The sequence below is a fragment of the Mirounga leonina genome, unplaced genomic scaffold (genome assembly GCF_011800145.1).
Source record: "Mirounga leonina isolate KUSES-001 unplaced genomic scaffold, KU_Mleo_1.0 Mir_125, whole genome shotgun sequence".
Taxonomy (NCBI): Eukaryota; Metazoa; Chordata; class Mammalia; order Carnivora; family Phocidae; genus Mirounga; species Mirounga leonina.
Genome location: NW_023270305.1, coordinates 41139542 through 41162296, shown reverse-complemented (window position 1 = coordinate 41162296; position 22755 = coordinate 41139542). Strand labels below are relative to the sequence as shown.

Sequence of the window (22755 nt, the reverse complement as noted above, 5' to 3'; positions counted from 1 at the left end):
CCCAAAGCAAAAGAACAAATTGGAGTTTGTTCTCTAACTTTAATGTTCCCAGAGAAGCCTGGGCTAAAAGTGGGGGTACCAACCTCTGTATCCCACTCTTTGGGAGTTGAGCTGATTCTCCCTCCCTTTGTCTACCTTAGGGGACCCTTCAGGCAAAAGGGCCAAAGTGAAAGTTGTACTCCTAGGCTCCCCCTTGAAACATGGTCAGTACAGCCAACCTTCTGTCATCTCCCTCCCTCCAAGACAAAGGGGCTCTAACCAGGCAACATTTACCCAGGCCCCGGTGGGATTGGGGCAGAGCTCCCTGAAGCCCCAGGCCCTGGAGCAGACAGGCCTGCCCAGTGCTCTCCCTTGCAGTACTGAGCCCTGAAGCTCTCCTGATGTGCTGACACTCAGAGATCACATGCTACCCACAGATAACTCCAGGTCCTTATCCCCGGACACTGACAGGGCCAAGTTCTTCCTCACCTTTCTTCCAACCTCCACCCCCACTCATGCATCAAAAAACTAGTCAAAATGCCCTTCTTCAAGAAAGCCAGCCCTAAATGACCACAATCACTCTCGTTTCTCTTCTGCACTCAGGCTACTGGCTCAGACAACCTCCTAAGAGCCAGAGTCATTTTCCCAAGAGAGGCCTGTCACCACCCTCAGTCCCCTCACTCCTCTGAAAAAGAGGACCCAGGATGCACTGCGACCACCTTTAACTTGCTCAAACACAGGCCCACACACATGCACATGCCTGAAATGTGAGTCTGCACTCAGCAGTGGTTTGTACAGAGGCCTTTTTTTTCTCACCTTGGGCCGCCGAGTTGTGGTCTGGACAGGCAACAGGAGCCAGAGGAGGAGGAGGAGTCAGGAAAGAAAGGATAATGGCAGAAAGACAGACAGCAGAAGGGACAGCAATGAGAGCAGAAGAAGTACCAGGAATGGCATTACAGTTAGCTGCCTCCCCACTCCCATTCCCACCCCATCCCCTTTTCCCTCCAGTGAATCACCTTGTTTCTACTCCGGGACCTCAGAATCCTATTCCTCATTGGTCCTCTGCCCTACTTATGCCCAACCCTTGCAGACCTCACCCCTTCAAACACCCTGAAAATCCCAGAAATCCCCATCTCCTAGGCTGAGCCACAGGGGACCAAAGGCAGCAGCTGGTGGAGGTCCCTAGAGACAGTCCTTCTGGCACTCCAGCCCAGAGCCAGAAGCCCCGCCCACCCACCACTCCCAAGGACTTTCCCAGGTCAGCCCCTTCCTTCAAGTGCCAGACTCCACAGAAGACCCCCTAGAAATACCACGTGACCAGAGTGACGCTAGAAGCCCAGAAGTGAGTGATATGACCCCAGCAGGGGGGCTCAGGCCCCTAGGCAAAACAGTGCTGCCCTCCTCCCTACCCCACCCCCTCCCCCAGGACCAGATCCTGCAGCAGTCCCCATCCCTAGGGCAGAGGGCTCAGGTGTCAGGACCATGAATACTGCATTAACCAGAAGCCCAGAGCTCAGCAAAGTAACCCCACCCAGCTGCAAGAAAGGACATGGGGTGGGCAGCAGCACAGAGAAACTAGTGACCTAAACCAAAATAGATGATTAATCCCAAGTTCCAAATTGTGTTCCTGCTACCCAGTATCTTACAGCAAAACAGCAAAAACAGATTTGGCTTGGACCCTACCTCTAGGAGACACTGAGTCCAAGGAGACCAAACCCCACCCCTCCTACCCTGAGCTGAGCCTCCATAGCTGTGGGTCAAAAACTATTCTAGGGTCCCCATCCCACCCTGGAAAAGCCTTTTAATACAAACCCTGGTGGAGAAGGGATGCTGGGAGTACAACCAAAAGGGTTCCTAGCAAAGGCTAAGGGTGAGGCAGGCCTGCTAGGGGCATGAAGACACCGGGACCTGCTTCCCCACATCCTCTCACAGGAAACTCCCAGAGCCAGTTTGCAGCAAAAGCTGCCTGAAGCCCAAGGCTGTGAGGCCACTGGGTACAAGGCCCAGAACACACAATCAGAGCCCAAAGCAGGGAGCAAATGCCCAGGGTGTGGGGCATGGCAGTGACACACACCTCTCCCTGCCCCCCCCCTTCATCCCCACCCTCCTCCCCCAACCAGGTAGACAGAGGAAGTCAATCAGCCCCCACCCCCACCCCAGCAGCCTGCTGCCACCATCGCCCTGGCAACCCGGCAGCAGGACCAGAGCAAGCAAGAGTACCTTTCGGGCTGTCGGTGCCTGTCTCATCATTGCAGAAAACCAAAGAAAGCCAGGAGAGGAAAGAAAAGGAGGGACAGAGGAGGATGGACAAACACACAGAGGAAGGACAGACGAAGGGAGGGAGGGAAAGAGACCGAACAGAGGGAAAGGCGGCGGAGACAGGAGATTAGTGCATCAAATCCCAGCAATGCAGCCTCAGCTTCCCGGCAGGCCGGCCTCCCAGCCCGCAAACGGCTGTGGCTCAGACGCAGAAGCTGCCCGCAGGTGCGCAGTGGGACGGCCAGGCTCCGGCAGGCACCGGAGAGGCGCCCGGCCCAGTTCACCAGCTAAGGCTGATGGCAGCCTCAGTGGCCGCAGCACCAGCTCCACCTGACGTCATGCACCCACCCTCCTCCGATCCGTGGGGGTGGAGCCACGGCTCCTCGGTCTCCTAGCAACGGCCGGGCTCTGCTGGCTCCTCCTCCTCCACATGACTGGACAAAGTCCTGCGCAGAACCCGCCCTGCTTCTTCCTCCATAGAACAGATTCTGACTCCTCCCTCCCCTTCCCTGCCCCACCCCCCCCCCCCCCCCAAGAGTCTGCTCCAAGAAACTGGGCTAGGGGCCATCCCAGAAATGGTACTCTCTGGGGCCAAGGCATGACTGGGCAGGGCCAGGAGCCTCACTGCTCCACCAGCCTCTCATACACTCCCCTCTGCCCACAGCCCCATCAACTCCACTCGTCTGTTACACACACGGACAACGCCCTTAAGGTTGGTCTCTCATGAGGCACACGCACCCAGAATACCCCTGCTGTGACAGCACCTGCTCTGAGGGGCACAAAATGACACTAAGAAACCCCAGGGAACATTCAGGAGCAGCTCCAGTGACAGTATTTGGCTCCTCCCCCAAACCTCCCCTGGTTGCAGGCAGGCTAAAGCCTGTCTCTAAAGACCTTCCAGAAGGGACTGGGCACCTTGCAGAGACATCTGGGTTCCCTCTGCCTCCCCTTCAAAGTTCCTCTTTTTTTTTTTTTGTTCTGGTACTGGCTCCCTGTTTCCCCCGGGGGTGAGAGCAGGGCCCTGGGCTAAGTGGTCTGCTGTGAGAGAGCCACTGGAAAGGAAGACCTGGCTGTGGACGGGACTATCTGGCGCTGTGCACAGGAGCAAAGAAGGCCCTGTAACCCAGCACAGGCAGCTTAGGCTGGGCTTTGCCACATCTCCCCAGGTAGCGGCCCAAACCCCCGCTTTCGGACATAGCTCAGGCCCTGCCCAGGGTCAGGTCCCCCCGTGGCGAGAACTCCTCCATGGGTATCGAACTGCAGGTCCATGCTCTTCTCTACTCCAGGGCCTGAGGCAAGACTGGGAGCCCCAACGAGAAGACAATAATCCAGGGAAGAAGCCAAGTTTCTATAACCTTGTAATGGGTTCAGCATCCTTTAGGCATTATTTTCCTTCTTACATCCCCACTCCCACTGGAGCCAGGACCTCAAAGCAAAACCAAAATGTGGTCTCTTCCATGGCAAGAGTGGGGACCTTGGACAACCAGGAGTCGAAAAGATGTTTTCCTCTCCCCACCCACTGCCCCAATCCAGTAGCTCTCCATGCAGGTCCGAAGGGCCTGAGACAGCTGGCCACAAGGAAATCACAGAACCATACATACGGCACAGGACATACAGGTCAGACGGGCACATGCAGGTCAGAGATGGCTTGGGCACAAGCCCAAGGCACAGGCTGGTGTGAGGAAGTGGTCACGGCTGTGACTTAAGAGTTTAAAAAGTGTCTGGGGGTGGTACAGTTGAGCCCCACACAATGATGGCTGATGGAAGGCTACAAGGGGTGGGAGGTGGGCCTCAGCACAGCACCAGAGGCAGGAAGAGGCAGGAAAAGACCGATGGAGCAGAGCAAGGGTGGGCATCCATGGCTAGCACCTGCCCAGAAACACACAGACTCTCCAGCTTTCCAACTCAGGACTGTTCTTCCTGTGCTCTGCTCCCTGGCCTCCTGCCTCCTTGCCCAATCATCTCATCTGGTACTTTCTCCCCTCCCAGCCTCCCAGGGTTTCCTCCCACTGCCCCCAAACTCAGACTGAAAACCCAGTGTAACCCAGTAAATGCCCTACTCCATGCTGCTGCTTTACATTTACAGTCGAATGTTTGGAGTCTCTGACTAGAAGTCCTAAGGCAGTGGGGAGGGGGGACAAGTAGGTGCAGGAGTCATCTCTAATGAGTGCCACCTGAGCCTGGACACTGAGCCTGACATCCTTGCATCCCTCAAAGGAACCCTGAAAGCCAAAGCCGCCATTTCCTCTGGCCATCCCAGGCCCAAGGTCACACAAACATGCATGCAGCAGCCCAAGGACATGCAGGACAGCTGGGGAGGGGGCTCATGGCCCTCCCCCACCCAGGTACAAATAGTAAACACACCACCTTCTTAGGCTTCAGTCCCCGCTGCATGAGGAGTAGGAAAGGGCAGGGTTAGAGAACAGACATCACAGTGCGCTAGCTGACCAGACATCCTGGGTAGAGGTATTAAGACCAACTCAAGTACACACAGGTAAAGGGGAGAGTCAAGTCACTGCCAACTCCTGGGTAAGTGAGAAGAGGGGTCCCTCAAGGATCAGCTTCCAGCATGTCCACACCCTGACACAGAGAAGCTGGGGGGGGCGGGGGTCTGAATCCCCACCTCACACACCCTGCGCAGCACAGTGGAGGAGAATTAGAACGACGGGCCCTCTGCATACAGCCTAAAACAGGCAGCAGTAGGCCTGGCTCTTTACCATTCACTTGTGAACAGGAGAGCTCCTTCTTCTTCTAGCTCTCACCTTACCCCTAACCTCTGATCTTTAAGATCCTGGCAGTCTTGGGTACCAAAAGGTAGGAAGCTGGCAACAACACTACTAGGGTCAGACCTGTCTTTCCTATCACCCCTAGCCTTGGCTCCATTTGACCCTAAACTTCTGGGCCCTAACAGTTCTTCCCTGCTACCACCTTTACTCTACCCCTAAAGCAGCAACTCATACCCAGAAAGCTTCCTTCTCAGGGAGGTTGGAGACTGGAAGGCTTAACTCCGTTTACTCACCTACTATTTCTACCTGCCTAGGAATGGTCTCCCTCCTCTGTCTCCTTCCCCTCTTTCTCTCTCTTACTCTCCACTCCCACCCCCAACCACTCACCAGTTTGCTGGTCTTTGCAGTTGAGTCCGTTCCCTCTGTAGAAAGCAAGCAGAAACAAAGTGTGTGTTTGTATAGAAGGGTGGGGGCAGAGACCATCGTGGTGGGGTAGAAGAGATGTAACAAGGGAATATGGAGGTGATGGAAAAATCTCATGAACCACTGTGGCCCTGTATTCTGGGGAGAAGTCCTGGGGACTTTTGGATGTGGGAAGGCAACTTAACTGGGTGGCTGTTACCTCTTTTGAGGACCTTTGAGGCAGAAGAATCAGGTGTCTCTGGGGAAGTAGTATCTGCTCCATCTTCAAATACCTGGATCTGAGGCCAGAGAACAGACTCAATATAGCCAGATCAAGGATGGTTGTGATCTGGGCCCCTCCCTAGGCCCCAAGCAAGCCCAGGGTACAGGGCAGCTTCCATAAGGATGGACATAAGGATGGATCGCCAATCTTCCCTCCCCCGCTACCTCCCACTCTCTCAACCAGAGACGTACACTCATGCCCAGGAAAAGGAAGCCCCACACAAAAGCTGCACAAGCAACACAGCATGTGCACATGCATCCACTCAGAAAAGGGTAGAGGTACCTGGGACTGACGCACAAAGATGCCATGCCCTTCATCACAAGTGAAGTACTTCCTGCCTTGGACAGTTCCATCATTCTTGCCCTTTGCCTCATCCAGGATCACGCCGACCCATTTGCCAGTGGCAAAGAGTGTGGCTCCAACATAGGCCACGGTGCCTCGGTGGCCTTTTCCAATCACCTCCACACGGGAGCCCACTCGCAGAGGCCGGGCGCTTGCCTCTGCGCTCATTCTGCTGCTGCTGGGCGTCTGAAAGAAAGACACGTGCAAACATACGCAGGTAAGGGCCTCAGGTCAACGGGGTCATCCTAATGCACCAGAAAGGCCCCAGTCAGGATCCCAGTCTAAATAAGGACAAGAAGTCACTTCCCTGAACCCCATTTTCAGGGTGAAATGGACCCCAAATTCCCTTTTGAAAAATACCAGTGATGTTCTAAGACTTCTCCGAACTCCTCTGGAATCTGCCACAATTTTTAAGAGTTTACATTTAAATTTCGTAACAAATCAGAATTCACTGACAGACCTGTGAATGTCACTACATGGCTTTTTTCTCAGGAGCACTGCCCCCAAGGAGGGGAATGAAGCTCAAGCGAGTAACTCAATTGAGACCGGGCTCTCCGAAACCCAGTGCCCTGACTCAGGTGCCCAAGCTGAGAAGACAGATGACTCGTGGGTGACCCCACAGAATCCTATTCCACTCCCCAGTGCTGTCTGTCTTCCCTGTGGTCAAACAGCTCTCTTAGGCCTCTCCCTTTCAAAGGTACACAATTGTGCGTCCTTCCAGCCCTCAAGTCACCATCACTCCTTCTGGACCTGACTCGGCCCACCCCATCCACACACCCACCATGACATTTCTAGATGCCTCACCGCAGCCCATGCAACCATTTAGTTCCCTTCCTCCTGGCCTGAGCCCTGTCCTATTAACTCTACCCCAAGCTCTGGAGATCCTTCCCCCACACTATGTTGCTATAAAAAGAAAAACAAAGGCCAGGTAAATCAGGTACCCTCAGATCTGACCTATACTGTCCCCTAGACTCTGCCCAGTGGTCCAAAGGAATGGCTTATCACCCCATGGATGGACACGGCAAAGGAATAGACTAAACCTTGTCCTTCGGAAGTTCTCAGCTTCTGACATACCCGTGATGACAGGACACAACATGAAATTAGGTTTCCAAAGAGGGCCATGGTTTAGAAGAAAATCACACCTAAGCCATTTTTAGCAATAGCAGCTCCATGAACCAAGGGCCTTGCAGCAAACAGATGAATGAGGCATGAGAAAGTGACTCCCTGGTTCTAAAGATTCCACAGAGCTCCCTCTGATGCTCCCACTTGGCTTCAGAAGGGGGCCCTGCCAGAGCCTGTCACTCCCCGAATCCCTTCCCTAAAGAGCTCATCGGGGAAGATAAGGATATAGCCCCCAGGGGCTCCAGGACCCCAAATCGCTCTCATGGATCTGACAATAAAAAGAATTGACAGTGACATCAGGGCTATCCCCAAACTCAAGAGACTCCCTCAACCTCCCAACCCTAATAAGCCTCTCAGAACCAGGTGGACACAATAGTGGATACAGATTCAGTCTCAACCAGGAGAGAAAGAAAGCAAGTGGCAAACAACAGAGCAGCTCTAAAGAAAGGCGTCACTGTAAGGCCATTCCAACCCACCAACCCCATTAAGAGTCCCCAATATAGTCTGATCCCCTCAGGAACCTCTAGTCAGAGGTCCAATTAGAGTCAAAGGTCAGGCCTTGCCAGTCCCCACCGAGGGTTCAACTCTGGGAGGAGAGGCCTGTCCAGCCTAACACCATCAGTCCTTGCTGTGAGTGGCCCCAGCCTAGCTCCAGCCTGTCTCCCCAGCCCCCCACAGCAGTGTCCACAGGCACCCAGGCCTTCTCCAGCAGCCCTCCCAGGGCCATCCCAGATAAGGACCACTTACCCGGCTGTACATATGCCTCTTGCTCTGGGCCATGTTGCTCACCCGGCCTCTACCCCCTCCCCCAGCGGGCCAAAGACAGAGAGAAAAGGCAGAAACCTAGGCAGAAGGGTCAGGGCTCCAGGCCCTCATGGACAGACACAGAAGCCGTCAGGCGCGGCCCTCCCCAGTCCATGGACCTCACTCGGTGGCCTACCGGGGTAGGGATGGGGGCAGAGATGGGGGCTGAGGAGCAAGTCCTCTCTGCTGCCTGATGATTGCTGAACCCAGAAACACCGAATCCTGCTTGCCAGCTGATGAGTCTCACTCTGCGCTAGTGCTGCTCTAGACTTGTCAGGAACCGTGTTAGCCTCTGGGTCCTAGTGCCCCCCTGCTTCACCTGGGCCAGACAAGCAAGGCAGGGACTCAGGGCCTCTGCCCACACCACAGACCCTCAGTAGTCACCTCTAGAGTAAAATGTTACTGTTTAGGGCTGGGAGCATGGGCCTGACTGGTCCTCCTAGTCTGCACCCCTCAGCATCACTGCTGCCAACCCCAACACTCCCCCCTCCCACAATGTGCCTCAGCAGGACCACAAGCATCAAGTGACACTTCAAAAAAGATCAGCTACCTACGGGCCTCCACGCAGCCAAAATAAGGGTCTCTTACCCCCCTTTCTGGGGCTCTTCTTTCTCCCTCCTTTTTCTAAACTCTAGACTCTGGACCCAAACCCATAGAATTAGTCTGGATTTCAATTTCACACTGGGCCAAAGCAGCCAGACCCGGCACACTACACAGCAAAGGAAGGGCAGTAATGGAGATAACTTCATAGAGCAAAGCAACTCAAGTACCTACATTCCCCCCACACTGGCAAAGGTTGCCAGACCCTTCCTCCCTTCTGGCTGTTATAAAGGGCCAGGCTCAAACCCCAAGACTATCAGGTTCAACTGGATGAATAAGAGCAGAGAGCTCCACATGCCCCTTGTAGCGCATAGCCCAGTCCACCTCAACCACCTGCCCCTTACACTCCACTCTTGGCCTTGCTTCCTAGCCATCTCCTTAATAGAAAAAATGAGATGGTTTCTTTTCTATATTTCACCAAATTTCTTTAATAACCACCTATTACTGGGGTGCCTGGGAGGCTCAGTCGTTAAGCGTCTGCCTTCGGCTCAGGTCTTGATCCCAGGGTCCTGGGATAGAGTCCCACATCAGGCTCCCTGATCGGCGGGAGGCCTGCTTCTCCCTCTCCCACTTCCCCTGCTTGTGTTCCCTCTCTCGCTGGGTCTCTCTCTCTGTGTCAAATAAATAAATAAAATCTTAAAAAAAAAAAAAACCACCTATTACTTTTATAATTACAAATATTTGATTTAAGATTAAGCATTCTAGTGAGAGGTCTCCAGAGGGCTATGTCATGATGCCACTGCATTCATTTAACCATCTAATGTGGGCTAGGAGCCAACACATCAGGCTCCCTGCCCCTGAGCACTCAACAAGGTTGGCCTGGGGTCTGACCCATATAGCTCCACTACATGCGGGGTGATCTAGTGATACCTGTCTTGTCTGTGCTGCACTTCACTAACCAAACAGAATCTTCCTCCACTCCACCCTCTAAGGCAGGCCAGATAGCCCAACAGGAGAATGACAGCCAACAGCCAAATATATGGCCCCAAAACACCTCTCCACATCTTCAATCCTGGCCAGACCCCCTAGGGAACCATTTCTCTCGTCCCCTGCAAAAATCTCCATGTTTGCCCCCTCCCTTCCCTATTCACATTTACCCAGGTAGGCAGGACCATGCAGCTCCTTGCAGCCTGGACTTCGCATGTTCAGAGCACTTTACAGTCTACAGAGCACCTTGAAAAACACAATTTTATAGTACCACGGTTAAGAGTACTGTTTCTAGACTCAGACTGCTTATGTTCAATTCCTGGCCTCACTGGTGAACTACATAAACTTTGTCCAGTTACTTAACATCTCTGTGCTTCGATTTCCTTATCTGTCATTTGGGAACAAAGGACATATCTCAGAGAGCTGTTGTGAGGATTAGCCAAGATAATCCATGTACAACATTGAGGACATTGCCTGGTATTTAGTAAGTACTCAACAAAAGTCAGCTAGTATCGATGCTGTTATCCTCATATTTGGACATCACAATAACCCCAGAGAGAGGGAGGCAGGGGACAGTGTTGACAAGGAAACTGAGGCTTAGAGAGCTGAGTAACTTCCCAGAAGTTACACAGAAGGTGAGGAGTGGAGCCAAACTGGAACCAGAGCCTGACCCGGGACCCTCTGCATTTTCCACTAGCCTCAGTGTTGACCACACACCTCTCTAGGCTTCTTCCTAGGTCATGCTCCTCCCCTAGACCACACTGCCTCGAGATTCAGGAGAACTCATATCTAAGAACAACCTCACAACTCACCAGCCACACAGGTTTATATGGTCACCAAAATTCCTGGAGGCTGTTTCTTCTCCTATAAAATGGGAATATCATCTGCCATCTCTATGTTAATGTTACTAGGCCCCAATAAGGTAATGCATTTGAAAGTGCTTTGCAAAATATACAGAAGCTATAGAAGTGCAAAAAATTAGCTGACATGATAACAAATGATATATAAGTCTAAAAATAAAGTATCTAGACAACAAATGTTATAAGGAATTACAGACAAAAGAAAGGTGAAATAAAAAGGGGTTGAAAAAAGAAAAAGAAAAGGGGTACCTATATCTTGAATTATGGGCTGTTTTCTGGATATGTAAAAAGGCCAACAAATACTGTAAGTTATGAACACACTGAGTAGAGACAGTATAATTTTGCCTGACTAGGGAATATTAAAGACGACTAGGTTGGCTTTAGTAAAGAATTCTAGACAAGTTCTTCTATCGAACTATAAGCCTTTTAAAGCACAGCCCACAACTTCCCTCTTTGTGATCCCATCACCCTTAGTTCATGGAGTCAAATATTTATTGAGAAAATAAACACATCAGTATTGAGATGTACTAGAAGGTGAGTATGGATAGTCAGGGAGTTTAACATTCAGGTAGAGATAGATAAGTCCATCTACATGATTGCAACAAGCAGGTCTCTTCCTGAGCAAGAGACTGGCATAACGAAAACTATTTTGGGAGGATCAAATGGGTGGCAGAGCAGGCTGGAGTGGAGGCAGGAGCAACTCAGTAAAGACAGGAAAACAGCAGGGAGACTGCTGCACGCTGAGCAAGGCGTGAGGAGGGTCTGAACCAGGGAAGGGAGGGAAGGAGAGAGGGAAGGAGAGAAGAAGAAGGAGGGGAGGATAGGAGCTAATTCAGAGAATGTACAAAAATGCGCTGAGAAGGCCCTAGGACAGATCACACGTGGGAAAAGAGGCAGAGTGCCTGCACGGGCTCCAGAGACATACAGACCTAGATACAGCTTTGGTTCTCCTTATTTCCTCACCTGTATGATTCTGGTCAAGATATTTAACTTTCTGAGCCCAGCTACCTCATCTGAAAAAAGGGGGAAATAATACCTACCTTACAGGGATGTTGTGAGGATTAAATAAGACTGAAGAAAGCATTTAACACAGTGCCTGGCACAGAATATATGCTCAACAAAATGTAGATGCCATCTTCATCATTATTGAGAAGATACATCAATGATGATTTACACACAGTAGGAACTTAAATGTTGCATAAATAAGTGGATGGATGAAAGAATGCATGAACAAAAAAATGAATGAATGAACTCAGGAGCTTTCAAGCATGAGTAGTGGAAGAATGATGATCAAAAACATTAAAAGAATTGGGAGGAAATGGGAAGGCAAACTGAACATGTTAGGAGAGAGAAGATAAGTCTGTTCTTAGGGCCTTCCCTGGAGCAAATCTGACTGTGTACACTAACACACATATTTCACTCTCTCCTTCCAAAATGCACCTGTGATGCATTATCTCTACCCTACAGGTGATGGAAGTGAGTCTCAGAAGTCAAATAATTCTCCTAAGTCTCATGGCCAGAAATGGCAGGGGGCACATTTGACTAGCTGTACAAACAGGTGATCCTTCCATAGCACCATGGGGCCCCATCCCATGTCACATGGGACAATTCTGAGTTACATGTTCCCTCAGCCAGAGATGAGACCAATACGCTGTGGATTTAATTCATTTTCCTCCCCACATATATTAAATACTGTTGAAATATCTAGGAAAACGGGAAGAGAGGAGGGAAAAAATCTCAATCTCTGTCTGGTAAATAGGTAACCAATGGTCTTGGAGATTATTTCAGAAAATGACAGGAAAGCGAGTAGATTGTTAAGAATTAAGGAACAAGTAAGAAGAAGGAGCCTCTTTGGCACCGAGCCTGCACTATTCCTACCTTGCTTTTACTAGCACCCCAGCATCCTTTGAGCCCTTGACCTCCTCTTGTCTCATCTCACCTAACCTTGATCCTGAGCTAACCCACCTGTCTGATTCCACTTGTCCCTCTCATAGAGGACCTGGTTTGAGTCCCAGACAGTCTCATAGCAGGGTGCACACTCTTGAACTGAACTGTATCAGGTACTGGGTATAGAGTAGTCTGGTTACAAAGATAAAAAGAAACACAATAGTAACTAGCAAGATTCAGTTTTCTTCAGACTAGGACAAAATTGTACATCTCTGAAAGCACTGGTAAGGAAGGGATAAGTGTGGATGTAAGTCCCTCAGGAATCAGGAAAAAAGAGCTATTTGCTCACTGAGTGGGGAACAGAGGCTGTGGGACTAGAAGCATGGAAGGCTGGATTTCAGATATACACAGGAACCCAGAAAGAAGACACGTACACACCCCATTGCCCCAATGTCCTACTCCAGTATCTGCCTTATAGATCTCATACCGACAGGGCCTAAATCCTAAATGGACTTTCTTTACCTTTCCAGCTCCTTGCTATCCCCAAAAATGTCTGCAGCCCACTCTCAATCTGAATGCAACTCCACCTCCTCCCAAACTATCCCCTTCCCCCAAGAATACCCAGTGACTGCCAGGCCCACCTCCAAAGGCCCAGACCTCCAAGAGCCAGGAAGGAAGTCTACACACTATGACTCACTTATCCTCAATAAAGGAACTTTTGCAGGAAGGCAGCGGGTACGTGAGTAGCCCCCAGCCCCATACTCAAGAACTGCAACCTTCCCCATGCTAGCAGGAGTCCTACTTGACAGCCTGTTTGAAGTTCCTGCTGGTTCCTCCCCGGGAAGCAACCAGCAATTCTCTGGCACTAGGACCCTGCAGACAGAGAACCCGGAGCCTGCGCTCTAAAGAGAGAGATGCACCATTTCACAACTTCAGCAAAAGCCAAGGCAGCCAACAAAGCCACAGCCACCTTGGCTGTGCTTGGGCTCTGCCTTTTGGGCAGCTCACCGGCCACTCCCCAAAAGCAGAGCATTCTGTCCTTTCTCTTTTTAAATCCACGTCATCGTTTGATCATAATGGAAATCAATCTCCTCAAGTCACCACGCAAAGGCGTATCCATAGCAACCACAAGAGGAAGGACACGGATATGATGCTCCAGTAGCTGCAGCAGCAAAAGGTAAGCCTGTTTCTCTTCCATCCATGCTATCCCACCATTCTCCCCCTTCATTCAATCACATTAAAGGGAAAAACATAAAAGGTGAGTGTTAATGATCTATGCTATTATGTAAGGTTATAAGTCTGCCTACTCCCATATCTGGCAGAAAAAAAATTCTCTTTTTCTGGTTGGATGGGGACAATTCCCTTTTAAGTATTCACTGTCTCAGGTGACACAGTCTCAGCCTGCAATACCGACAAAGCACTATCAATCACTTGTCTTTCCCGTCAGGATGCTAGTCTCATTCAAGGACTTCAGAGTTCCCTACGTAGTTGTAAAAGACCAGCAGCCACACTGACCCCACCACCCTGCCCACCCTTGCCACTAGCATGCCCACACTGGCCAGATAAGACCTGCTCCTTAGCAGCCCGAGACTCCAGCCCCTCGAGGTCCAGAAAGTGGGAACTGGGATTCAATTTCTGCCTCCTCTGATGCCTCAGGGGGAGGAGTGCCATTTCTGCAGAGGTAAGAGACTCATCAAACACAAGCACTACTAAGCCTAAGTAATCCTCCATGCCTCCATTTCCTCTTGTGTAAAATAGAGACCGTAACAATACCTTTCTAACAGAGTTGTTGTGAGAAGGCCTGAAAAGCACTCAGAAGAGTCCTGGTATGAAGCACTCAATAAACATCAGCCATTATTATTATGAGAAAGAGGAAGGAGGGGCCTACAGTGTGAGGTTTAAGTTCCGAGGGTACTCAACACTGTTGGAGAGAATCTCAGGTCGGATCTCTGTCGCTTTTCTCTGGACAGTTATTTCAGGCTTCCCTTACTACTTTAAGTCCCTGTTCCTATCTGAGCCCACACCACACCTCCCCTCAGCAGATAAAGTTGCTAAGAAAGAAAACTGAACCTACTAGAGAAAAATTCCTTTGCAAATTTAGACATATCTGCCACCATCGCTGCCTCTTTCTTCCTACATTCTTTCCTTTCTTCTGTCATTCCTCTTTCAAAGAAAATGATGTCCCTTTCTTTTCAGGGCCAACCCCTCCACCCTCCTCTGAGGACCTGATTTAGCAATCATCTTTTCTCTTGTGCCTTCAACTGCACCCTCTCTACTCACTCTTACACATTATTAGGTAAACCTATGCTCAAGACTTCTAGGAGAAACCGTCTCTAGTCTCTAGTCTCTCCTCAGCAAGATGCCACCATCTCCCTTCTTTCCCTGCTAGGCTACTCAAAGTGAGTACACCCTCCCTCTCCTCCTTTCCCATCCACTCCTCAATCTGGCTCAACCTTGCTCCTGTCCCTACCACTTCTCAGAAGCTGCTCACACTAAAAAAGTGAAAGCGCCCCAGTGACCACAATCTCCTAACTGTCCAGTCTCAAGGTGCATTTTCCAAGCTCATCCTACTTGACTTCCCTGTAGCAACTGAAGCTGCGGATCCTCTTCCTGGAACTTCTTCCTCTCCTAGCTTCCTGGGCAACATTCTCTCCTACCTTGCACACCAACCCTTCTTGCCTCCTCTGTCATCTTCAGCCTCCTATAAGCATAGCTGGGCTCATCCATTCCCACGGCATCAGCCCCCACTCACACCTATGCCCCAGGCATAGACTCTCTTCTGAACCTTAGACCCACGCTTCCACCTGTCTGCTAAGTGCCACAGACGCCCCCCAAGTTCAACATAACTCAAAACACACTTGGTATCTTCCCCCTCAAAAAATGTTCCTCTTCTGTATTTCCTCTTTACTACTGGCACCACCACCCACCCAAAACAGAAAACGGAGTCATCCTTAACAACTCCCTCTCTTGTTCTCAACAACCAGTTAATCATTATATCAGGTTGACTCTCTACGGTCTCACTCAGATTCATCTCCTTTCCACCCCCACTAACCTAATCCTTAGTTCAGTGTTATACCATGCTTATGTTATATTACAAGAGTCTCCTGATGTCCCTGATCTAAATTCTCCCTTTAGTCTACTTCCACAGTTAGCTTCCCAAAATACAATCACATCACCTCTGCCCGCAAAACTGAATCTTCCTAGCACAGCACTTCAGGTCGAAACCTGGCCTCATTATGAATATCTAGTCTCATCAATCACCTCTCCTCTGATCCCAAAGTTCTTATATTCCAGCTACATGGACCTACTTACCTTCGCCCCTCTGCCTCTATAAATGTTGCAAAAATCGCAAGGCCATTCTCTTTCCTCATCATCAAGGCTCAGCTCAATTATCACCTCTTTCCTGAAGATTCCCAATGTCTCCATGCAGAGCTAGTCATTCCCTCCTGTGCCCTCACACAGCACTTTGGACATATCTCTATTACAACATCACATTTTTATTAAAATATTGTCTCCCTTATCCCATCATGAACTCCTCCAGAGAAGAGAGTTTTTATTCATTTCAGTATCCTAAGCACCGAACACAGAAGACATTCAATGTTAAATACAAGCCTGTACCAACACCAGCCTCTTGAGATACAAGCTGGCTCTGACAAGTTTCCCAGAGTAGCTCCACCCTTAAAGACCCCACCCTGTAGAGGAAATTAACAGTCATGTACCCACGAACCCCAGCAGATGTAGCTCTTTCCTCTCCAGACAGGAGCCTAAGAAACTAAAAATGGAGGGACAGCCCCACGTCCTACAGAATTTGGTAATGACACGAGTTCTCAATCTCATATGTTTCCATGGTGAGAGGACCACAGAGAGATCTCTAGGCTCTAGGGCAAATGCACATCTGGGAAAACAGCTTGAGTGAGGCTTTGGGGGTGACAAAGGTCCACTCTTTGCTTAAGTGAAGCCCTCAGGGGATATGTAGGAGTGTGGGGACACTCAATTTGTCCATCAGCCAAGATCTACTGGTACTAGCCTGAACTTGAAAAGGAAATGAAGGGCGCCTGGGTGGTTCAGTCGGTTGAGCGGCTGCCTTCGGCTCAGGTCATGATCCCAGGGTCCTGGGATCGAGCCCCGCATCGGGCTCCCTGCTCGGTGGAAAGCCTGCTTCTCCCTCTCCCTCCGCCTGCCGCTCCACCTACTTGTGCTCTCTCTCTCTGTTAAATCAATCAATCAATCATCTATCTTAAAAAAGAAAGAAAGAAAATTGATAGAAAGCCAATTCCAGAGTCTCCAGGATGGCAAGGGCCCTAAGACAGATTTGAATCAGTCAATTGCTCAGCACTTACCTCCTCAGGAGACACTGAGGATTCAGTTCTCATTTCGCTTGGTATGGGGCGGACCACCCAAGTCCTCACAGTACCACCAGTAGCTATACACAGTCCAAGCACCCTGGGAATCCTCTACTACAATCCCTCCCAACCCATAACTCCAGGCAGCCACTAGCAATGACAGAGATGGTAGAGAAGAACCTAGAGTGGAAGTTCTCAACGGTATCACGATTCCCTTGCGTCTTCTGAATCCTCCCTAACAAGTTCTTCTCCTTTGTATCCTCACGTCAGTCAGGCCCAACTCACCAATTCTTAGTATTGCCTCCCGCATCCCTCTTTTCTCCTCCATTACCACTGTCATCTCTTTGGTTGGCCATTTAAAGCTTTGAGAATTGAGGCAAACTATTTTCCCTCTTTGGTGCCTCATCTACGAAACAGGGTAACAGCTGCTCTGCCTACCTCACAGAATTATTAAATGAGATCATACCTGTGGAAGGTTCTGTAATCTGTAAAATCTTATACATAAATATAAGGCATTCTTATTATCATCAACCTAAGTCCTCTATTACTGATACGTGAAGCGTATCTGGCTCCTTGCCTCCCTCTCCATTTCCAACCACATTATATCCCACAGTAAGACAATGACACGCTCTTAAATACTATTTCGCCCATATGCCCACCCACCTCAAATCTTTCACTGACATACCATTTCTTACTTTAATCCAACAGTCCTGGTTCTCACATATGCACTGTCATCTCTGCACCACTGAGTCAGCTGTTTAGGATGCTTTCCCTAGTCTTGCAAGCCCCAACCATCCTTCAAAGGCCAGCCAAAGCCCCACTACACTCCACGCAGAAAGACTAAATTTAAGAGAGGCATTTGAAACAATGTCATGGAAGAATTAAGGATAACTCAGTGGAGGAAACTTGGTGGGAACAGTTATCCTCTAATACTTTAAGTCACCTTTTTGAAGGGGGACTGTACTTTTTTTTCTGTTCAACTGTAAAAGAGAACCTAGGACCGACAGGATGGAAGTTGCAGAGACGTATTTCAGCAAACTGAAAAACTTCCTTACTAAGCTATCTCAAGATGAAATGTAGTAAACTCCTCATTATTAGAAATGTTCAAGCCCAAACTGGCTATTTGGGAAGGATATTTTAGATGGACTTCAACTCTCACAAGGGTAACTGAACTTGAATCACAGCATTTTAGATCTGAAAGGAACCTCAGTGCTCTTCTAGTCCAGCCTCCTATTTTACAGGTCGAGACAGGTGAAGTGGCCCACTCAAGGCAGCAAAGTTTGTATCCGAGAGCAGGAAGAATATGGTCTCTGAATCTCAACCCAGTGATTTACACCCTTGCTCTTCAAAGTGTGATCTGAAGAGCAGCAGCACGTGGAAACTTGTAAGAAATGTCGACCCAAGAGCAATCTGTTTTTTAACAAGACCGGCAGGTGTATGCGCCATTAAAGTCTGAAAAGCATTGGCCTACACTGTCCCTTCCAAACCTTGATTTTCTCATTCTGGAATTGCATTTCCCAAACTATCTCAGATGTTAAACAGAGCCAGCACTCAAGAAAAACAGCATTTCCCATTCAAATCTGGGAAAGTCTCCATACAATACTTGCAGTGTGAGATTCATGGTAACTATCTTTAGCATAGTGAAGGGTCTGAAATATTCTGTAGAAAAGTTTAACCATGAAGTTTCTAAACGTATTTGAGCACGAAATGCCTTAAGGAAAAAGGAAAAAAAAGTTATGGCACTCTGCTTTAACATCCCCGTAGCTCAGGCTCTGGCTGTACACCAGGTAAAGTGTCAGTCTCGACCTCATAGCTCTCGGACTCTCGGTACCTTAAGCGTACTGGATTAGCAAGTGGTCAGCATGGGCTTGCTGTTCTCATCACTGCAATACATGAGGGGCAGCTTCTAAATCACTGCCTCTTTAAAAACAGTGGGGTTCCTTATCTGTGTGATCTACCTGTGGTTCTGCCTTAAAGACAAGCGCAATGTGCAAGATGACTACTCAAGGGTCATCCTGCCAGTAAAAGCGGACCCCAGGAGTGGGAGACACACTCACAACAGACCCACATCCAAGCCCCCACGCTTGAGTCCTCTATGGGTTTTGGGTTTTTTGTTTTTCGTTTGACACAAACTTCTCAACCATGTGCCCATAGAAACCTGTGGCTCGGAAGGGGTTCAGACGCTCCCAGGAAAGGAGGGAGACCCTCGCCGCTGTGGAGGAATTCGGAGGCGCAGCCACTCCGAGCCCGGGAGAACACGGCCAGGCCGAAGAGCGCAGGTGGGTCGGACAGGCCCCGACGCAGCAGGCGCCCACCCCGCCGCGGCCCACCCTTACCGTCCCCGCTCCGCACACCCGGCTCCACGCCGCGCCCCAGCCCAGCTCCGGCCCCCCCACCCCCCGGTCCACCGCCGGGAACCTAGCGAACACGCGGGGGGCGGCGGAGGAGACGGTTGGCAGGGTGGCCGCCTCCGTACCTGTCCTGTCAGGGGCTCCGCGCCCGGATCCGGCCCCACCACAGGCGACCGACGCCCAACTCCTTGCCGGTCGCGCCCCGCCCTCCCCGCCCGCGTGGGCTGCCCGACGCGCCGCCCGGCCCCTTGAGGTCCGCCCCACACCCTCTCATCCCAGAGGCCCAGCGGCGCTCCGGCTCCAGGGAACACGCTACTCTTCCCAAAGACCAGCTCTGGTTAGAAACTGCGCGCTGAGCGCAGCCGAGGAGACCGCGGTCAGGCACCAAACTGGACACCTGGAGCGAAATGTGCGCGTGCGCACTGTGTCTGGGCAGCCAATTAGGACCACAGGAGAGAGGCGCCTCTAGGCCTGCGCCCTCTGTCGGCCGAGGGGAGACAGCGCTCAGGAACTGGAGGGCTCCTTGCTCTGGGCAAATGGACCTCCAGGGGTCTCTAAGCTTTTGAGTGCTAAACTGCTAATTAAAACATTAGTGATAACCATATCTCGTCAGGAAGCTTGAGGAAAAACTTAAATTTTGCGGCTACTCGGCGTTATCCGTATGGGGATACAGGCATTCTCATGCCCTTACGATGGGAATGCAAATAACGCAAATGCACGTAATGGCATTTTGGTCTTTTTTAATTTAAAAAGAAAAAAAAAAACATTAAAAGGACAAACTCCTTGACCCAATGTACCCACTTCTAATAGTGTAATCAAAGAAATGAAATAATAGGGCAAGTGTTCAAAGATACTTGTACAAGGATGTTGGGAGAGCCAGGATTTGACAGATGAGGGGTTTGAATTCTAACTGCAATTTACAGAGATTTTGGGTGGGTTCCTTAATCCTTCCATGTCGCTGTCTCCTCATTTGTAAGATGGGAATGTTAATGATATTATCTATATTACTAGGTTGTTAGGAAAATTAAATAAATCCGTTTAAAGAACCTGAATAATAACTATTGTAATGTTATATTTATCTCAGTTAATCTAAGATTGAAAACAACCTGAAAAGTCCATAAAATTGATGGTGAGGTGGAGGTGGGGGTGGAGGTATAAATGGTAGAAAGGATGAATTGGACAACGTCTCCACCATGGCCCCGTTTTCTCCCCCATTTCATATTCTAAATATTTCTGATATATTGAATGGATAATGTATTTGCATAAGTCAAAAATCAAAACGATATAAAAAGTATACACTGAAAAACCTCCCTTCAAACTGTTACCATCCACTCCTTCCTTCGGCCCATTACCTTTGTTTTTAGTTTCTTGTTTATCCTCTCAGTATTCTAAGCAAATGCAAGCAAATATGAATATAGAGCCTTACTCCTCCCATTTCTTACGCAAAAGGTAGCATGCTATATACACTTGCATCTTGGTTTCTTTACTTAATATATCTTGGATATCTGTCTAAATCAGTAAATAGACAGCTTCTTTATTAGGGTTTTTTGTTTGTTTGTTTGTTTTTAGAGAGAGAAAGCAAGCACAGGATGAGGGAGTGGGGCAGGTGGAGGAGGCAAAGGGAGAGAGAGAATCTCAAGCAGGCCCCATGCCCAGTGTGAATCCTGATGTGGGGCTCAATCCCATGACCCTGAGATCATGACCTGAGCTGAAATCAGGAGTTGGATGCTTAACCAACTGAGTCATCCAGGTGCCCCTCTTATTTTTTTCACTGCATAGTACTCTATTGCCTGGATATACATAATTTATGAACCAGCTTCTTCTAGTGGGTTACTTTGTTTCCAATCTTTTGCTGCTGCAAGCAAAGCTACAACGAATCACCTTGTACATATGGCACTTCATATGTGAGCAGGTATATACAGGTAGGATACATCTGGGTCAAATAATAAATGCATCTGTAATTTTAGTAGAAATGGCCTCCATCCCCTTCAATCGAAGAGAAACAGCATATAAAAATAAATGTGAAAGGTACTACATGCACATCTTATTGTGGTAACACATACATAAAACGTCCCATTTTAACTATTTTTAAGCATATAGTTCAGTGGAACTGAGTACACTTACATTATCCTGCAACTGTAGGGACCAAGGGCAGTCTGCCCCAAAATGTGCCATTTTGACATGCAGATTATTTCAAGCTAAAAACAACCAAGGACTGTGCTCGCTTTGGCAGCACATATACTAAAAACAACCAAGGACTAAGAGAGGAAGACATTTTGACCTCCCATCTAACTGCCTAAATTAACTTAGATGGAGGACATGCTTCAGGAAGAGTTCTCACCATAGATAACTACATTATAATATGAACTAGGGGTGGTAGAAAGGGAGGAACCTAGCAAGGCCTGTTTGATAAAAATTCCTTCTATGTCCCTTGTTTCTGGATGGCCCAGCAACTATTTGTTCACCAAACATTTACTCTTTTCATCTGCCTCTGACTTGCTTTCCTTCCCCTTCTAGTCCCAGACTTCTATTGCCCTCTCCTTAGTTCAAGATGACGTACATACTTCAGTTTGCCTGACTGCTTTGGAATCTCATGTCTGTGTGGACTTCCTGTTTGTATGTAATTAAATTTGATTTTCTCTTGTTAATCTGTCTCATGTCAATTCAATTCTTAGACCAGCTAGAAGAATTTTGAAGGGTACAGGAAAAGGTTTCCTCCCAGCACAACCCTTACCACTACCATCTTCCCTTTCTGAAACTCTGTACCCATTAAACATGAATTCCCTTTTCTCCCCTCCCCCAGGCCCTGGTAACAAGCATTCTACTATCTGTCTCTATGAATTTGACTACTCTAAGTATATAATGGAATCATACAGAATTTATATAAATGGAATCATACAAAATTTGTGCCTGGCTTACATTTTCAAGGTTCATTCATGTTGTAGCATGTGTCAGCATTTCTTTCCTTTTTAAGGCTGAATAATGTTCCCTTCTGTGTATATACCACATTCTGTTCATCCATTCTCCCATCAGTGGCCATTTGGGTTGTTTCTACCTTTTGGCTATTGTGAGTATGCACATATTTTTAAAACATATATATCCCACTCATTGCATCCCCCAAGATCCCTACCCAAAGCAGCTCATTGCCAGTGTTTTGTTTGTTTGTTTTGTTATTCCAGAGTCAGGCTCTGAAAACTTAAGCATTTTAGATGCAAACAGCAGCTTCCTATATACACTGTTCCAAACCTTGTTTTTATCTCCACTGGACACTAAATCTTGGAGGCTGTCTATATTAGTACATATTGATCTCTTGAAAATTTTTTTTTAAGTGAACATTTTTGAGCTGGAGTCATCCCTCTGAGTGACTTAAACAATCTTTAACAGATGTGCTGAGTTTTCATGTGAAGCAGCCAGACCTCAGGGTGGAATGGGAGTAGGGATACAGGAAAGACCCAAATGCTTCTCAGCACCGTGACAGGGTGTCTCCCTGAGTCTTAAGGATAGGATGTGATAATAGGAGAAATACTGTTTCTTTTACATTGGATTAGGCTGCATAGTCTTCAAGGAAGATTAATATTGTCTTTGTTCTATGTCTTTTTTTCATAGGTGCCAGCCTGAGGGTCCCTCTGGTGGGGAATTCCAATTTGCATGACTGGAGTCTATCCTCCCAAACTGTGATGCTGAACAGAGAATATCTGTGCTCATCGGGTGGAATCCTGTGCATTCCAGAACATGGGAGGGGACCAAGAGGGGAAAACCTCCCCTTGAGGAAAAGAATACTGTTTCCTAGAAGGAGGAGGTGGTTTTCAGGCTGAGAGACTTGGAGAGTCGATTGGATAAAGGTACAGAGCAAGCCACATGCAGAAGAAT

General features: G+C 48.8%; 1 protein-coding gene across 10 annotated transcripts in view; it reads right to left on the bottom strand.

Annotated features, from left to right (window-relative positions):
- The window catches only part of DCTN1 (dynactin subunit 1), a 30320-nt gene extending 11233 nt beyond the window's left edge, over nucleotides 1–19087 (bottom strand). For 3 of the 10 annotated variants that reach the window (XM_035001262.1, XM_035001263.1, XM_035001268.1), the window contains exons 1-5: nucleotides 7861–8188; nucleotides 5932–6177; nucleotides 5587–5665; nucleotides 5352–5386; nucleotides 796–816 (exon numbers count right to left, since the gene is read on the bottom strand). In XM_035001262.1, the coding sequence (XP_034857153.1) occupies nucleotides 796–816; nucleotides 5352–5386; nucleotides 5587–5665; nucleotides 5932–6177; nucleotides 7861–7893 (414 nt within the window). In that variant the 5' untranslated portion in view covers nucleotides 7894–8188. Of the gene's footprint in view, nucleotides 1–795; nucleotides 817–2199; nucleotides 2725–5351; nucleotides 5387–5586; nucleotides 5666–5931; nucleotides 6178–7860; nucleotides 8189–9614; nucleotides 9691–12269; nucleotides 12356–19010 lie in introns of those variants that run through there. The other 7 variants (XM_035001265.1, XM_035001267.1, XM_035001264.1 and 4 more) reach the window with 6 other exon arrangements.
- Nucleotides 19088–22755: the final 3668 nt, after the last annotated feature.